The sequence below is a fragment of the Mycteria americana genome, chromosome 1 (assembly GCF_035582795.1).
Source record: "Mycteria americana isolate JAX WOST 10 ecotype Jacksonville Zoo and Gardens chromosome 1, USCA_MyAme_1.0, whole genome shotgun sequence".
NCBI lineage: Eukaryota > Metazoa > Chordata > Aves > Ciconiiformes > Ciconiidae > Mycteria > Mycteria americana.
In genome coordinates, this window is record NC_134365.1 from 220,870,628 (window position 1) to 220,885,902 (window position 15,275).

Sequence of the window (15,275 nt, forward strand, 5' to 3'; positions counted from 1 at the left end):
TTTTTCCTTCTCTTTTCCTTTTATATCAACCCAAAGTACTACACAGGAGAAATCCACCTTCTCCACCCCACAGCATTGGTGTTCAGTCTTCACCCACTTTGCTCCCCTTGAGGTTGGGAAGGTCAACCAGAGCTTTGCTAGATTTCCTTTAAACCCAGCAGAACCAACCAAATGGCCCCCATACAGATACACCAGCGCCAACACCCGACCTGACAAACCACCCGGGACCAACCAGCAGTAGGAAAAGTCCTCTTGGGTCCCTAAGCTTGTTTCTCCCCATTTGGACCACACTCATGCTCCAGTAGCTCCTCCCAATGGCAGCAGAAGCCAAGCTGGGAGACACCACCAAGAGCAAGGAGGTGTCATCCAGGTGCCAACAACTGGTCACCTTGCTCTTCTGAAAGACCCTCCAGTCTGACCTCTACACCACCATGTCCCAGTCAAGGTGACCCTCCGGTGTCGGTCTCCACTGCCCTCATTTCCACCTGGAGATGTGATCCAGGCATGACCAAAGCAGAGCAACCAGCAGGGACATCTGGGCACTGGCTCAACACCATGCATGGGTCGGAAACCCATGCCAGGCAGTGCCAGGAGGGATTCTCATCCACATCTCCTAACCTGACCTCTTTAAAGGCTACGGATTTGGTCCGTTGTGACAACCTCAGAGCCCAAGAGACATGAGAGCTGCCAACACACGCCGGGTGAATGTAACTCTTTTGGCACGCTTGAGGGAAAAATCAAACCCCAACCATGTTTTTGTCTTACCAAAAAAAAAAAAGAAGAAAAACCTTGTTTCTGTGCTGGGTTTAGTGATAAGGATTTAAAAATAAACTGGCCGCAAGCATTGTCTGCAAATACAAACTCTCTCTCTGCTGCCCTCGAGACAACTTATTGCTCTACTTGGACACGCCAAGGTGAGATGTCACCGGCCACAGTTGGCTTCATGTCCTCGTGCCCTTGGGTAAGCCCAAACCCCCAGAAATTACCCCGATGCCCACAGCCTCTGCGTGCCCATTGTCTCCCAGCCCGGTCCACGTCAACTGTGGATCACCTTCCTTGCTCTCGCCTTTTCTCAGGTGCCTTCCCATGAGGAAGGCGACATGTTTATTGCTATTGCTTCCTCTTCCCCCCCCACTTCTCCTCACTCGCCAAGCAAAGCAGCTGGACATCATCCCCCTCTCCAGCCTTTATGGTGCCAGGATTTGTGCTTGGATGAACATTTTTCCTGGAAGTCTCCAAGCCCATCTGTAACCCACAGAACGGGGTGGCACCTCGATTGCCACGGAGGCATTGCAGTTTGGTCTCAGCCCTGCCAACGACATGGGTGCGAGGTGAAGCCAGCCATCTTCCCCCTCGCCCTGCCTCAAAGACTCTTCTCCATCTACCAGCTGCCCTCTTTCCCCACACCACCAGACTCCGGAGAAGCTCTTTACACCAAACCCTGGACATTGAGAGGCTCTTCAGACCAACCCCTGGACGTGGCGAAGCTCTTCAGACCAACCCTTGGACCTGGAGAACCTCTTCAGACCAACCCCTGGGCCTGGAGAAGCTCTTCAGACCAACCCTTGGACCTGGAGAACCTCTTCAGACCAACCCTTGGACCTGGAGAACCTCTTCAGACCAACCCCTGGGCCTGGAGAAGCTCTTCAGACCAACCCTTGGACCTGGAGAAGCTCTGCAGATCAACCCTCGGACATCTCCTTGCTTCCTTCACCAGCCACCCAGCACATCTCTGCCCGCAAACGGTAGCCATGCAAGGAAGGAACTTCTCCCTCACGCAGCCCCGGGATGCGGCCGATGGGGAGCATCTCATTTTCCCAAGAAGCGCAAGATGCTACCAGGGCACGCGTCTCTCCGCTGCTCTCTTCCCATCACGCAAGACCCATTTGCCCAGTTGGAAAAAGCAGACCAAAGACCCGATGGTGACCAGTCCTCCTACGTCCTAAGACAAGTGTGTTACGTCGCTAATTATATTTATATTCTCTTACTCCTACAAAAGAAGGGATGAGTTCAGAATTTCACTGCAGATAATGCATTTATAATCTATCACGACAGCTATCTGGAAGACACCAATTTTCTTGTAATATGTTATGGAAGATTAAATAATTTATATTATTCAACTAAAAATACCCAAACCAAATCGGAATAAGCCTGCCTACCAGCGCTGTGCTTTTCACATAGTACCCTGAACATCAACCACTCTTACTAGCCAAAGAAAACCTAGGCTTTCGTCAACAACAACAACAACAGAAAAATAACGAAAAGAACCCAAACGAACAAGAAGTGGGGGATCTTTGCACCACTCAGCTGGGCAATGCTGGAAAAGTGAATATTCTGAGCTTTCAAATGATAGGACCAAAGAGAGAACTTTACTATTGCTCAGTGTCAGTACGTGTGTGTTACACAATTTATGTGGGTTGGGGAGGAGGAAGGGGGAGAGGAGAGGAAAAAAAAAAAAAAAAAGAGGCAGAAGATTAGAAAAAGCAGCTTTTACAAAAACCACTAAAGAATGCATAAAGTGACCCTTGCACTTTTTTTTTTTTTTTCTTTTGTTCTTGCAAACAGACGAGGTGCTGCAGTACAGCGGCCACAGCACCGATGTAAGACTTGTGTAGTTGCATACAATGTTCGACTCCGGATCTGGAAGACAGCAAGCATATTAAAAACAAGGAGTTAGAAGCAAGCGGTGCAGGATCAGACAGGGCTGTTCTCCTCCCCTCCGCACCCCGTGCAGCACGCATAGCTGATGCACGTGGGATTTAACCATCCCTCGGGCCGCTTTGTGGGCAATTTCTTGGGCACGGAGCTGAGAAAGCAGCAGCTCGCCGGTGGCATCCAATGCACAGGGATTAAAAATACGCAGACGGGACGCTCGCTGCTAATTGCACGACAATTTGTCATGGGTGGGATTAGCCCAGTGTAATGTATGCAGCAAGGAGAGATTTCAGAGAACCCCCTGGGCTGGATGAGATCTGCGCTGCCTCCCCGTGCAGCGTCACGTGTTTCCATCAGCTGCGTTGCCCGTTAATTGGGCACGATGGACCAAGGGCTCCAGCGATACGCGGAGGGCGTTTAAAGGAGCAGCTGGGATTTCTGGGATCCGGAGCGCGACGGGAACCTGCAGCCCTTTGCAGGCAGCTGCACGCAACCCCGGTGCTAATAAATAGGCAGGGTGCAGGCAGCCGCACGCAACCCCGGTGCTAATGAGCAGGCAGGGTGCAGGCAGCCGCACGCAACCCTGGCACTAATAAAGAGGCAGGGTGCAGGCAGCCGCACGCAACCCCGGTGCTAATGACCAGGACGATCTCCCAGCACGTTTTAGCGGGGAAAAGAACCCATATTCCAGTGATATGAAAGCTGGGGAGGGACTCTTCTTTATCAGGGAGTGTAGTGATAGGACGAGGGGTAACGGTTTTAAACTGAAAGAGGGGAGATTTAGATTAGATCTAAGGAAGAAATTCTTTACGATGAGGGTGGTGAGGCACTGGCACAGGTTGCCCAGAGAAGCTGTGGATGCCCCATCCCTGGAAACATTCAAGGCCAGGTTGGACGGGGCTCTGAGCAACCTGATCTGGTGGAAGGTGTCCCTGGCCATGGCAGGGGGGCTGGACTAGATGGTCTTGAAGGTCCCTTCCAACCCAAACCTTGCTGTGATTCTATGAAAGAGCGTGATGCATCCAAAACCTTAAAGCATGAAAATTTCCACCCTCGCAGCGTCCGACTGCACTCAGAGCAGCTCGACGCCACTGAGGTCACTGGTGAAGCCTTGCATGCACCGAGCAGCAAGATGTAAGGTCAAGGGGCTTGCTAACAACCCCCGTAGCCCCAGGACAGCGAGCTGTGCAGCTATCCCTGCCAGGGAGCAGTGCTAAATGGCTCTTCTGGAGTCAGAGCATCGCCCGGACAAAGGGATTCGGCAGCTTTGTAGGAAGGAGAGAAGCTATGGCAGTGCTCGGTGGCTAATTAATCGACAAGGGTAGAGCCAGACCTGCAAAGGCAGCACTCACATGAATTGGCCAGTGGGTTTACCAGTGTGGAGGTACGTAGCTGTAGGTGGGGGTTCCTTGAGCCCTGTATGTTGGCACGGAAACTGGATGTGCTCCGATGGCGGTGTGTTGTGGGGTGGTCAACAAGGTTCCTGCAACGGCACGGAGAAATATTTAGCAAGGAGGAGAGCTCCATCAGGGGAGCGGTACCCCGAGGGCACAGTGCTGCAGACCGCATCCGAGGGGCAGGCACAGCACAGCTGCCTTTTCTTTCTTCTTCAGTTCTCCCAAAGATTATTCTGCCCGTGAGACCTGAATCAAAGGCGTTTGACTCATGTGGTTGGTATCAGCCAGCACCACGAACGGAATAAACCCACCTGAAGCTCCAGCATATTTTCCATGCTACTTTCAGCCCTTAACTCATCTTTTTCCAATTCTCCTTGTCCCTAAAGACCAGCGGCAGAGCTTGCCACTAACCTGCTGACATCTTCCACCCGCTGAAGGCACCGGGCTAAATTGCAACAGCAGATCACTGCAGCGATCTGAAACATCTAAGGACCAAACTGGAAGGGATGAGGGATGCAAAAGGAGGTGAGAAAAAACCCCAGACCTTCCAGGGAAAATGAAGATGAGCTTTGTCGCTCATCTCCCAAGGGCAGCGGAGCTCTTTTGCTTCATTTAAACCCACAGAGCCGAGAGCCTTGGGATGCAGCTGAAGGAGCGATCCTCTCTCAGCCATGAAGCAGAGGGACTGCCCGGTGCAGCCTCTTTTCTTTTAGCCTGCAGCTGATACGCAGAGGGATTTTAGGTGAGAACTTGCACGGTGCCTTCAGTAGACGAGGGGAGGGAGAATACAGCCCCAAACGACTCTGTCCTGGGAGTAACTGGATGCTCGAAACAAATTCTCGGTTTCTGGGTATCTCTCTGCGAATGCTACTAATGAAATTTTAAGACATCCCACGTGCATTAATTACATCTATCCACTTCTCAGTAACAGTAAATCTCAACGGTAAATCGCAGCCTTCGACAGTAAATCTCTCAGAGTGGTTCTTGTCATACCCAGGCTGCAATATCTCTGCTTGCAACAGGGACTGCGTCCCATAACGGCGTCCTATTTCACAGCTAATGCAGATGCGAAAGGACGAATGATGCATTTCTTGGCATAATTCAATATACAATCCTAAGAATTGTTAACGAGAGAAATACAGGCTTTGGAAAAAATAAAACCAGCCTATATCCTTATTTCATGTGCTATCAATTAATTGCAGTTTGAAGCAATCCTGCACGTAAAATGCAGAGGATTTGGGATACATAAACCAAGGTTAACGTTCATTTCGTCAAATGAAAGCAAGACCGTAAGTATCCTAAAAAAGGACCTTGAGGCTAGAAATACAACAGTATTTGAAGATGGACAAACCTGGTTATTCCTCTACTTATGGAACAGACAGAGGAAAGAATAATATATTTAAGGATGCAAGAGTGCATCCCCCTAGAGTGAGCCAAATGAAAGGTGTCCTCTGCTAACCTAAAAACTGAGTTAGATCAGTATCAGGAGCAAATTAATTGATTTTTGCCTGCAAAGGAGCAGTAATCAGCAAGCAAAACTAGCAGACGAAGCTGCAATTAGCTGTGTGCAAGGCGCTTCTGCAGCCGCTTGCGAGGTAGACCCTGCAAGGCTGCAGGCAGCACGTCGCATGCACAGAGAGTTTTTCATCCAGGACAAGTCTCCTGCCCAAGTTGTTCGGATACGTCCCACCCGAGAGATGAAACTATAGCTCAAAACACAATAAAACTTTCCTTCTTACCTGCTGACATTGCCATGGTGGTCCCAGCGACCATCCCCATGGCCACACCGTTGGTCCTGGGCGCAGCGACCGGGGCCGGATAGATGGCCGATGGGATGCTGTTGGGCTGAACCACGGTGGTGTGATGGATAACGTGAGGCTGTGCCGCGTACACTGGCTGGGTATAATAAGCTCCCTGTTTGAGAAGGAAAAAAAAAAACCCACCGTCGTCTTTGTCATTCGATTGAAAGCACAAGCCAAAGCAGCGACTCGAAGCCCGGTATTTTATTTAGAGGCAATCACCAGCTCTGTGTGCAGTGGGTGTCAGCACAGTAACACAGACCGTGCTGTCAGCAAGGGGTTACATCAGCTGCGACTGTAGGTCCCGCTACGAGACGCTCTCGGGGCCGGTCCTGCCGGCTGTGGCAGCACAGCCCCACACCTACCCCCTGCACCAGAGGGGACACAGGAGGTTCCCAAACCCAGCCCGTATTGCGAGCCCGGTGCGGCTCCACTGTGAGAGTCCTTCACTTCGAGACTTCAAGCCCTCAGCTCCTCCAGATGTCTTGCAGAAGCAATATTAAGACAAGCAGGCGTCACGTGTAGCTGCTGGTACAAAGAGCTGCCCATGGGACATCATTCAAGCGTTGCCAAAGGGCTGTGGTCCTTCCCATGAGCAAGCTCCTGTGCCTGGAGACCTGGACAAGCAAGGATGAAGCTGAACCTGTGGACATGTGGGATGGTCCCCAGCATGGATGAAGGCAACAGGACTGGGAGGGGAATCAGCATGACGGGTCGGAGAATCAGCTCATCAGGGACAAACTGTTCTGCCTCCGTTTGGTGGGATGAAATGGGGCCTGGACCCCAAAGACTTTGGCTGCTGGAGTATAAAATGAAGAAGAGATGGAAGAAAAGGAGAAGCCATGGCTCTTGGCTGATCCCAAGGTGCTTGCCTGGGTCCAGGAAGTGTGTCGTCTTCTTGGGTTTCCAATGGGAGACAGAGGGGGTCCAAAACCCAGGCTGCTGAGACCTGGGGGTTTTGAAACAGGGCGGGAAGGACGGGTGGGAATAAAAGAAAGGAGCCAACAGAAAAAGCTCCACATCCAAAATAATGAAGGGCACGAAACGTGCGTGGCACAAGGGACTGCCGTCCCCAGGACAGGCAGAGACACCGCCGGGTTTAAAACAACGAAGGAAGATTTTACCCTGCGTTAGTGAAAGCCATTGGAGAACCTCTGAAGGTATGGATTAAGGGGAGAAGGAGATGCAGGTGAACTATTACATTACTTCTTTCTTTCAGGACCTACAAAGGTTGATAGGACAAATTGCAGATTTGCAATTGATGCAAATGCAAATTTGCAAATGCATTTGCAAATGCCTGAAAGGCATTTCCTTGGGGAACGGGAAGGATGTGCTAAGATAAATTAGGCCCATGAAGAAAAGGTGACTGAGAAATCAGCTGCAGAGAAGGAACATCCCAGGCCGTGAGCGCTGCAAGCACAACGTGCTGAAAGGATCTACCAAAGCGTCTCCTTCTTGCCGTCATTCCCTTCCAGGCTGTCAAAACTCTTCTTTGCCAGTCCCTGGGAAGCAGAGATGAGGAAACAGCATCTCCAAGCCCTGCTCCATCTCAGGCTTGCTGGTGGGCGCTGCTAGCGGACGCCAGCCTCCCGCTGAGGCCGGGATCGGAGAAGAACCAGCAGGCAGGGATGGGTTTGGTCCCCAGTGGTTTATGCGACGCTCAGTTAACGGAAGGAGAGGTGACGGCGGACAAAATCGGCAAGAGGAGATTCTCTGGTCTCAGCAGGGCATGGAGAAACCATTCCATGAGGCTGTAGCTGCTGGAGAAGTTGGTTATTTGACATTAAAGAGGAGGGGGAAAACTAGGGAAGCTGTAGGGCCAGATTGCTCCAAGGAGCTCATGATCTTCAGTGGGAAGGGCCATCAAGGTGATTTTCGGAGGACATCTGCCCTAAATGGCATCCCCGTGGAGGATCTTGGCCCCAGCACATAGCTGGAGGCGGTGGCAATGCAGGAGCAGAGAAGATGGTACTGGAAACCCATCCAGGTGCTCAGGGAGGAGCTCCTCCATGAGGACACGAATCTAGGTCATGCCTGAAGTAGCTTGTGCTGGTGAAGGTGACACAGGGGCTTTTCCATGGGAGGTGGCAGGAGGGTGATGCAAGTCGAGTGAGATGCCAGCGGCCACCAGCAAGTGGACCTTGTGGTGACCCAGACTCATCTGTGGCCCTGGGGAAGAGCAGCGTTGAGAGCTGGGGAGGGTGGGGAGAGGTGGGTGCAAGGACCATCCTGGAGCCAGCAAGCCCTGGCAGTCAGGTATGTGATTTTGGGGGAAGGGACCTGATTCCCGAGCTGGCCGAGCCACAGGGATGCCACTGTGTTGACTCCGCTGCACACCGACAACCACGCAAGACCATGTCTCATCCAGAGGATCCAACGGAGGAGGCAGGAGAGAGACCCCAGCATCCCAGAGACCCACCAAGCCCCACCATGAGCACCTCCATCCAACCAGGACACGGGTGCTCAGCCCTGACAGCCAAGGACGAAGCTCCGCAGGGACCTCGGGCTGTATTTGCACGCCGTTGAGTGAGGCGGTGAGCTGCCGCGCTGGCCGGCGAGGCACCTACCTGGGTGTACAGGTTCTGCTGTGGATAGGCACTTCTGATGGGGTACATAGCGGTTTGGTACGGATTCGGAGACGGCGAGTAGGGAGGAGGTGCGTTGTTACTCTGGGTCGGTGGGACCTTGTAGGGAGTCCCCGCAGTGTACCCTGGCAAAGACAAGAGTAGTCCAAGTTAGGAGGAGGATTTACAGCTGCAGACGTGGTCCACCCGGCACGTGAGCAACCCGAGCCGTCGTTCGTGATGCACCAGCTCACTGGGCATCGCTCAGCATGGAGGAGACGTACCGAGATGTGCCAGCATCTACTGATGTCCCATGAAACCAAGCTGAGACCTCCGAGTCCAGCATCTGGCCCCTGGCTAATAGATCACAGCAGCTGGGGCTGCATCCTCCACCCAGCCCGGCTCTTCCCACGCTGCCTACACCAGGCCATAGAGCTGATGAGTATTCCCGATGGTCAAGGCATGACTTGATGGGACTCAACCAGCACGTAAATCACCTAAGACAGCAGTATCCCCACACCTACTTACCCGTCTCTATACATCTACTTGATCAGAATAATGTTTTTCCTTCTCTCCTCCCCAGATTTTTGTCCCTTCACCTTTTTTGCTTGGGGCGTGATGGGCAAAACCAGAATTTAATTGCTGGAGGATCTAATTTCATGGCACAGTATTGCTGTCCCCTGCCTACGTCCCCAAGCAATGACCGGAAAAGCAGCAACACCGATGGTCCAAACCTTAATATTAAGGTGAAAATGATGGATGCCTTTAAGTATTTCATCAAGGTGGATAGTGCCGAGCATTTCCCCTCCTGCAAAGGAGGGCTGTGACCATCAGCTCACCTTGCAGGTGGGAGAGGCAACCCCAAGTGATGCTCAAGCACCTTCATACCTGTCCTGCTCCCCGCAGGCTGTTTGCATTAGCGACAAAAGCAGCAAATCTGCTTTATTGCCATTAAGAAAAGCCATTTGCTGTGCTCGGTAAACAGGCAGGGCAGGCTGTTGGCAAGCCGGGAGGAGCAGCGGGGGCTTGGGAGGGCAGTGGTTAGGCAGGCACGGGCAGCCGGGGAAACGTCCCTTGCAATATTTGTGATCCTGATATGGATCACAAATATCCTGATATGGATCAGATTGCAATTTTTGTCTTTCTTCTGTTCGGATGTAAGGAGAAGAAAATGGACCTCAGCATCGCCCGGTCTTCCCCATCATCCCATCAGGCTGTTTAGCTGGAGCATCCGAGTACCAGATTTACACTTTATCGAAGGTCTAAAGAAACCTTAACTTATCTTGCAGCACTTAAGAGATGCTGAGTGCATGGGGAACAAACTAAAATGAAGGCTCCTTTCCAAAATACGGAAATTTGTCCCCAAAAATAAACATAACCTAACAAAAAAATAACCTAAAGGATAATGTGATATCAGCTGACCTGCTGGCTGTGGGTGTCACTTTGGGTTTTGCTGCTATTTGCATTAAGTTCTGAGCTGTCTGGTGGTCATAAAATTACATTTTCCTTCCAGGAAGACCCAGCGGTGCCAGTTCAAGATCCTCTAATGCAAGTCTGATCATATTTGTCTTTTTTTAAAAGGCTTTCCCTGGAGTCAGGACATCCCATAAGGATCTCCACTCTTCTTCTGCTTCCTTTCAAGGTACCTTCCTATCCATTGACTTGTGATGAATATGGGGGTCGACCCCCATACCCTCCACCAATTTTGCTCTCCAAAAAGAAAGGGGTGGCTTTAAGCAGGTCCATGATAACACTGCCGTAATCCAATCCTCGTTACCTGGCAGCGAAGTACCATAAGACCTCATGGCAAGTACAGCATCTAAAGGCGGTGCGACCTGCCCCAAGGATGGCATGTCCCTGCTCCAAGGATAGCACCATGAAGCTGCCCCTGAAACATTATTACTTAAGTGCTCAACTGGGCAAAAATCCTCAAGAATTCTTCAATTTGTGCTTTAAGGGGTTCTTTTGGGGATAGACTAAAAGCTGAGCTGCTGCCATGGGACGCCCCGGATTGCATCAAGTGTGCTGTGAAGGCATCAAGGTGTAGGTCACAGCTTGATGAATGGTTAAAAAAAATGGAAATGGTAAAAAATCTGCTTGCACAAGCAAGGAAGAGCACACGGCCTGGGATGGCTGGTGAGAAATGGTAGCCAGCTCTTGCAGGAGGGCTGGGATAAATCATCCTTAGAGCAAACGGGCTGGGATAAATCATCCTTAGAGCAAACGGGCCCCGAAGACTGTGTAGGATGGAGAGGAGAAGTCGAGGCTCAGCCCAGCAATAAGACGTCTAAATACTCAAATATAATGAACTAATTTACTCAACCAATGTTCAGGGCAGCAACTAATGAAGGCTAAGATTTCAAGTCTGCTAATATCCCATATTATCCGCCTAGCACTGAAACAGTGTGAAGATAACAAGGAGCTTTCTAGGAACTCCCAAACAGCATCTCACCGCCTCCTGATTACTGCAGATTGGAAAAAATGTGTTAATTAAACAGCGGAATAGCTGTGACCCTTCTTCTGACTCACGTTAGCAGAAGAGCAACTATCTTTAAATGAGAGATGGAAGCAGCGAGAGGAAATGCAGGTATTGCTGTATTGACCGTATTCATAGCAGAAGTGGAGACTCCTCCATCATGAGGTCCTCCAGGAACCCAACAACGTCACCTACAGACCAACCAACCTCCTGTTTTTCAATCTTATGGATTTTTTTCTATTCTGAACTCATTTTTTCAAACAAAGACCTTGGAGGCTGCCAGTTCTCAGCATCACACTTCATTTCTGATGGGCGTCTGGAGATACGGACCAGCTCAAGGCTGTGTAGTTTCACCACCTTGAGTGCTAACACTGTGGTTTCCCGATTGCTGAATCAAAGACAATTTAGCTACAATATTAAAAAAGGTATTAAACATAATAGTCCAGGCAGATGTAATCTTCTATGTTTATAAATTGGGAAAAAATAGAACAATTTGCGGATAAAACTGACGCGTAGTCAAGTTTTAATGACACAAGATGATGGAGGCTCCTCGCAGAAAAGCATGTCTGACAGCTAATTTTAAAGCCTAATTATGACTAACACTTTATTAGGATTAGGAGGTTGGCATGGCCTGTGTTTCTGCCGCTTCATGGTTCAGCAGCAGGCTGGGATTTTAAAAGCAATAGCAAGCCTTTAAGCTCCAGCTTCTATTAAAATTGCTGATTAAGTCCCTTGTGCCCTTCTAGAAATCTCAACCTTATCGATCCTGCAACACAGAAGTGTCCTGAATTGCACAGATACATTTTTCTATAATAGCACGAAGGCTGGTGGAGGGAAAAAAAAGCTCTGTAATGAATTTTGTATCGCCATCCCCTCTTGTTTCCACATGAAGGGTTCACTACAAGCATGATTCCTTAGATGGATAAGGAAGTGGCTGGATGGCCACGTCCAGAGTTACAGTCAACAGCTCGATGTCCAAGTGGAAACCAGTAACGAGTGGTGTCCCTCAAGGGTTGGTACTGGGACCAATATTTTTTAATATCTTCATCAATGACGTAGATGGTGGGATGGAGCGCATCCTCAGCAGGTTTGCAGATGACACCAAGCTGAGTGGCGCAGTTGATACACTAGTGGGAAGGGATGCCATCCAGAGGGACCTGGACAGGCTTGAGGAGTGGGCCCGTGTAAACCTCAGGAAGTTCAACAAGGCCAAGTGCAAGGACCTGCACATGGGTCAGGGCAATCCATACAGGCTGGGGGATGAAAGGATGGAGAGCAGCCTTGCCGAGAAGGACCTGGGGACACTGGTGGATGAAAAGCTGGACATGAGCTGGCAATGTGCGCTCACAGCCTAGAAAGCCAACCGTATCCTGGGCTGCATCCAGAGCAGCGTGGCCAGCAGGGCGAGGGAGGGGATTCTGCCCCTCTGCTCCGCTCTGGTGAGACCCCCCTGCAGTGCTGCGTCCAGCTCGGGGGTCCTCAGCACAGGAAAGACATGGAGCTGTGGGAGCGGGTCCAGAGGAGGCCACAAAGATGATCAGAGGGCTGGAACACCTCTGCTGTGGAGAAAGGCTGGGAGAGTTGGGGTTGTTCAGCCTGGAGAAGAGAAGGCTCTGGGCACACCTTATTGTGGCCTTTCAATATATAAAGGTGGCTCTAAGAAAGATGGAGAGAAGTTTTTCACCAAGACCTGCAGTGACAGGACAAAGGGCAACGGCTTTAGGCTGAAGGAGGGTAGGTTTAGATTGGACATAAGGAAGAAATTCTTTATGATGAGGGTGGTGAGACGCTGGAGCAGGTTGCCCAGAGAAACTGTGGATGCCCCATCCCTGGAAGTGTTCAAGGCCAGGTTGAATGGGGCTCTGAGCAACCTGATCTAGTGGAAGATGTCCTGCCCATGGCAGGGGGGTTGGACTAGATGATTTTTGAAGGTCCCTTCCAACCCAAACCATTCTGTGCTTCCATGATTCTGTGATTCTATAAAAACAGGCTTGCATTTTTTCAGTAAATTCAAGCTGTGTCTACGGAGGCTACACTCAGCGCACTCCCACCCAGAGACACAGGGCAGAACTGGGGGCTCACCCTGTGGCAGATTGTGGCCAGGAGTAAGCAGCCGTGAGCAGCTCCGGGAGGTCCTACATGGTTGCATGGCCCAGTTGAGTCTGGCTGGTTCCGGGTGTCTGGTCCTGCTTCTGCCACCGCCCTCCAGTTTGGCTCGTCCTCCTCCAGCCTTTTTCCTGGCTTTCCTGTCCGTCTGTCTTCCCTGCACCCAGGGGGCTGGAGGACCAGCTTTGGAGTGGTGAGCATGGGGACATCACAGGGGATGATGCCATGGTGTGGACACCAGCACGGGCAGCTGCCTGGCAGGCTTGCATTGCCTCTGCTGAAGTCCTCCTTGGCACACTGTCACTGCCACCACTATCCTCACCAGCCAGACGAAAGCAAACAGGAGGCTCTGGGGCAGAAATGACCATAAAATCTATAACCTTGCTCACTACCGTGCGCAAAGCTTTGTGTCTATGGCCCCCCCCCGCCCCCGATCTCAGCTGGAGCATCTAAGCAACAAAACGAAATACCTCAGGCAAAACCAAGCTTTGAAAACCCATCATTAAAGGACAAAAAGGCACCACACTGTAGGCAAAGCCAGGACAAAGGCACCTGGGCAGCCCTTACCCAACCTTTAAGTTCAGGCATGTCTTGCCATGGTCTTTCACTGCAGGTTCACGGCCCAGTGGAGCCCTCAGAACCTTTTCCGCCTTACTGGTCCAGATCTGGGGAGGTACTGAGCAGCTATTGCATATTTATTCACATTTATCCCTGTTCAGCGTGCGGCTCCAGTCCGTACTGGTGGGCACTCTTCACCCTGGGAACAGAAGGACTCATCTCCCAGGCTTCTCCTTGGCTCGCCTCCATCCAGATCGGACACCTTGCTGATGCTCATGAGTAAGCTCTCACCCCTCTCCTGCCACGGGATGCCTGGGGAAGGCTGCTCTCCCAAGAACACATCCTGGGCTAGGTGAGATCGAGCCGAAGGACAGAACCAGTTTGGGATGCCCAACCTGAAATGCTGCTGATTTTTCAGAGCCTGCGCTTGAGATGGCATTTCCCAGCAGAGCTCTGGAGAAGCCAACCGCAGCTATAAGCCTGAAGCATCGCTGCAAATCAAACCTCAAGGCTCTATCTATTAAATTGAATTTCCAAATTAAATGTGCCCAAGCCAGTTCTCTGGAAGCCAGGCCAACCTGCATGGGTCTGGCCGGTGACCACACTATTAAAGTCCTTTATCACCCACACTGGGTGGCCACGGCCAAATTGTGCCCCCAGACCCTTTCCTACCCCCGCACCTGCTCTTGACCTCTCTGATTTCGAGGGAGGAATCTCACCCACAGCAGCCCGGAGGTGCAACGGGACGGAGAAATCACATCCAGGCATGGGTTGAACTCCAAGGGAATTTTGCCGAATAATATCTAGGTTTCTACTAATTACATGCTGAGATTTTCCAGACACTTAAAACTCGGTCAAATCTGATCTGGCGTGAAATTAGGTGCGACGCAAAGCCCACGCACCATGTCAGACGTACAGCCCCTGCCCCAAAGAATGGAAGGGACATCCTTTTCCAAAGAGAAAGTCTCCCAAAGGCTTTTAATAGGTTTATTTTTCACAATTCCTTCCATCAAAAAAAGAAACAGTATTTCTTCCCCTCATCTCATTCTGTGAATGATTCAATTTAGCAACAAAAAGGGAGCCTGGAGCAGACAGCCGGTGAGGAACACTTCGACCCACGTGTGTGCATGGGCGCAGTGGTCCCAGCCTTGCAAACAAGACGACCCGTGGACAGTCACTTTAAGACACCTTATATTTTTTTTTTCCAAATACGACTGGGAGTTTCTCGGGGTCCCAGGGGTATTTGGAAGCACCGGTGGTTAATTCTGCATTTTGAACCTAGGAGCGGTCCCACCTCACGCCTGCAGCACGCCCCACGCGAGCCGTGCACCAGCTTTAGCAGGCAACGTGAGGGCAAGAGCAGGCAAGAGCAGTCAGGCAAGGGCCAGAGGACACCCCACATAGCAGGGGAAGCACCGGGGGCCTTATCAGGGAGCTTATCACCCCTCCTGGAGGCACTATTTGGCCTCATAAAGGATGAGATTACAAAGCTCCACCTGGAAAAGCCTGTTTGACTGCAGTCAATAAGCAGCATCTCCTCCCCCTGCCTCTGCTCGGCCAGTTTGAGTTAAAAGGTGGGAATTTCACCCGCGTTCCTGGAAAATCGTGCTTTATTTTGGAATTCTCTCACTTTTAAGGGAATAGGAAATAACCTCTTTGTTTTTTCTATGCATGCTCAACCACGGAGCATCACCACTGCAGAATACACCTGCAAACAACC

The 15,275-nt window shown here is 51.0% G+C and overlaps 1 protein-coding gene across 8 annotated transcripts in view; it reads right to left on the minus strand.

The window, feature by feature from the left end:
* Positions 1 to 2,347: 2,347 nt before the first annotated feature.
* The window catches only part of FAM168A (family with sequence similarity 168 member A), a 209,155-nt gene continuing 196,227 nt past the window's right edge, over positions 2,348 to 15,275 (minus strand). For 7 of the 8 annotated variants that reach the window (XM_075491333.1, XM_075491332.1, XM_075491327.1 and 4 more), the window contains 4 exons: positions 8,419 to 8,561; positions 5,792 to 5,966; positions 4,008 to 4,138; positions 2,348 to 2,640 (listed from right to left, as the gene is read on the minus strand). In XM_075491333.1, the coding sequence (XP_075347448.1) occupies positions 4,026 to 4,138; positions 5,792 to 5,966; positions 8,419 to 8,561 (431 nt within the window). In that variant the 3' untranslated portion in view covers positions 2,348 to 2,640; positions 4,008 to 4,025. Of the gene's footprint in view, positions 2,641 to 4,007; positions 4,139 to 5,791; positions 5,967 to 8,418; positions 8,562 to 15,275 lie in introns of those variants that run through there. The other variant, XR_012773866.1, reaches the window with a different exon arrangement.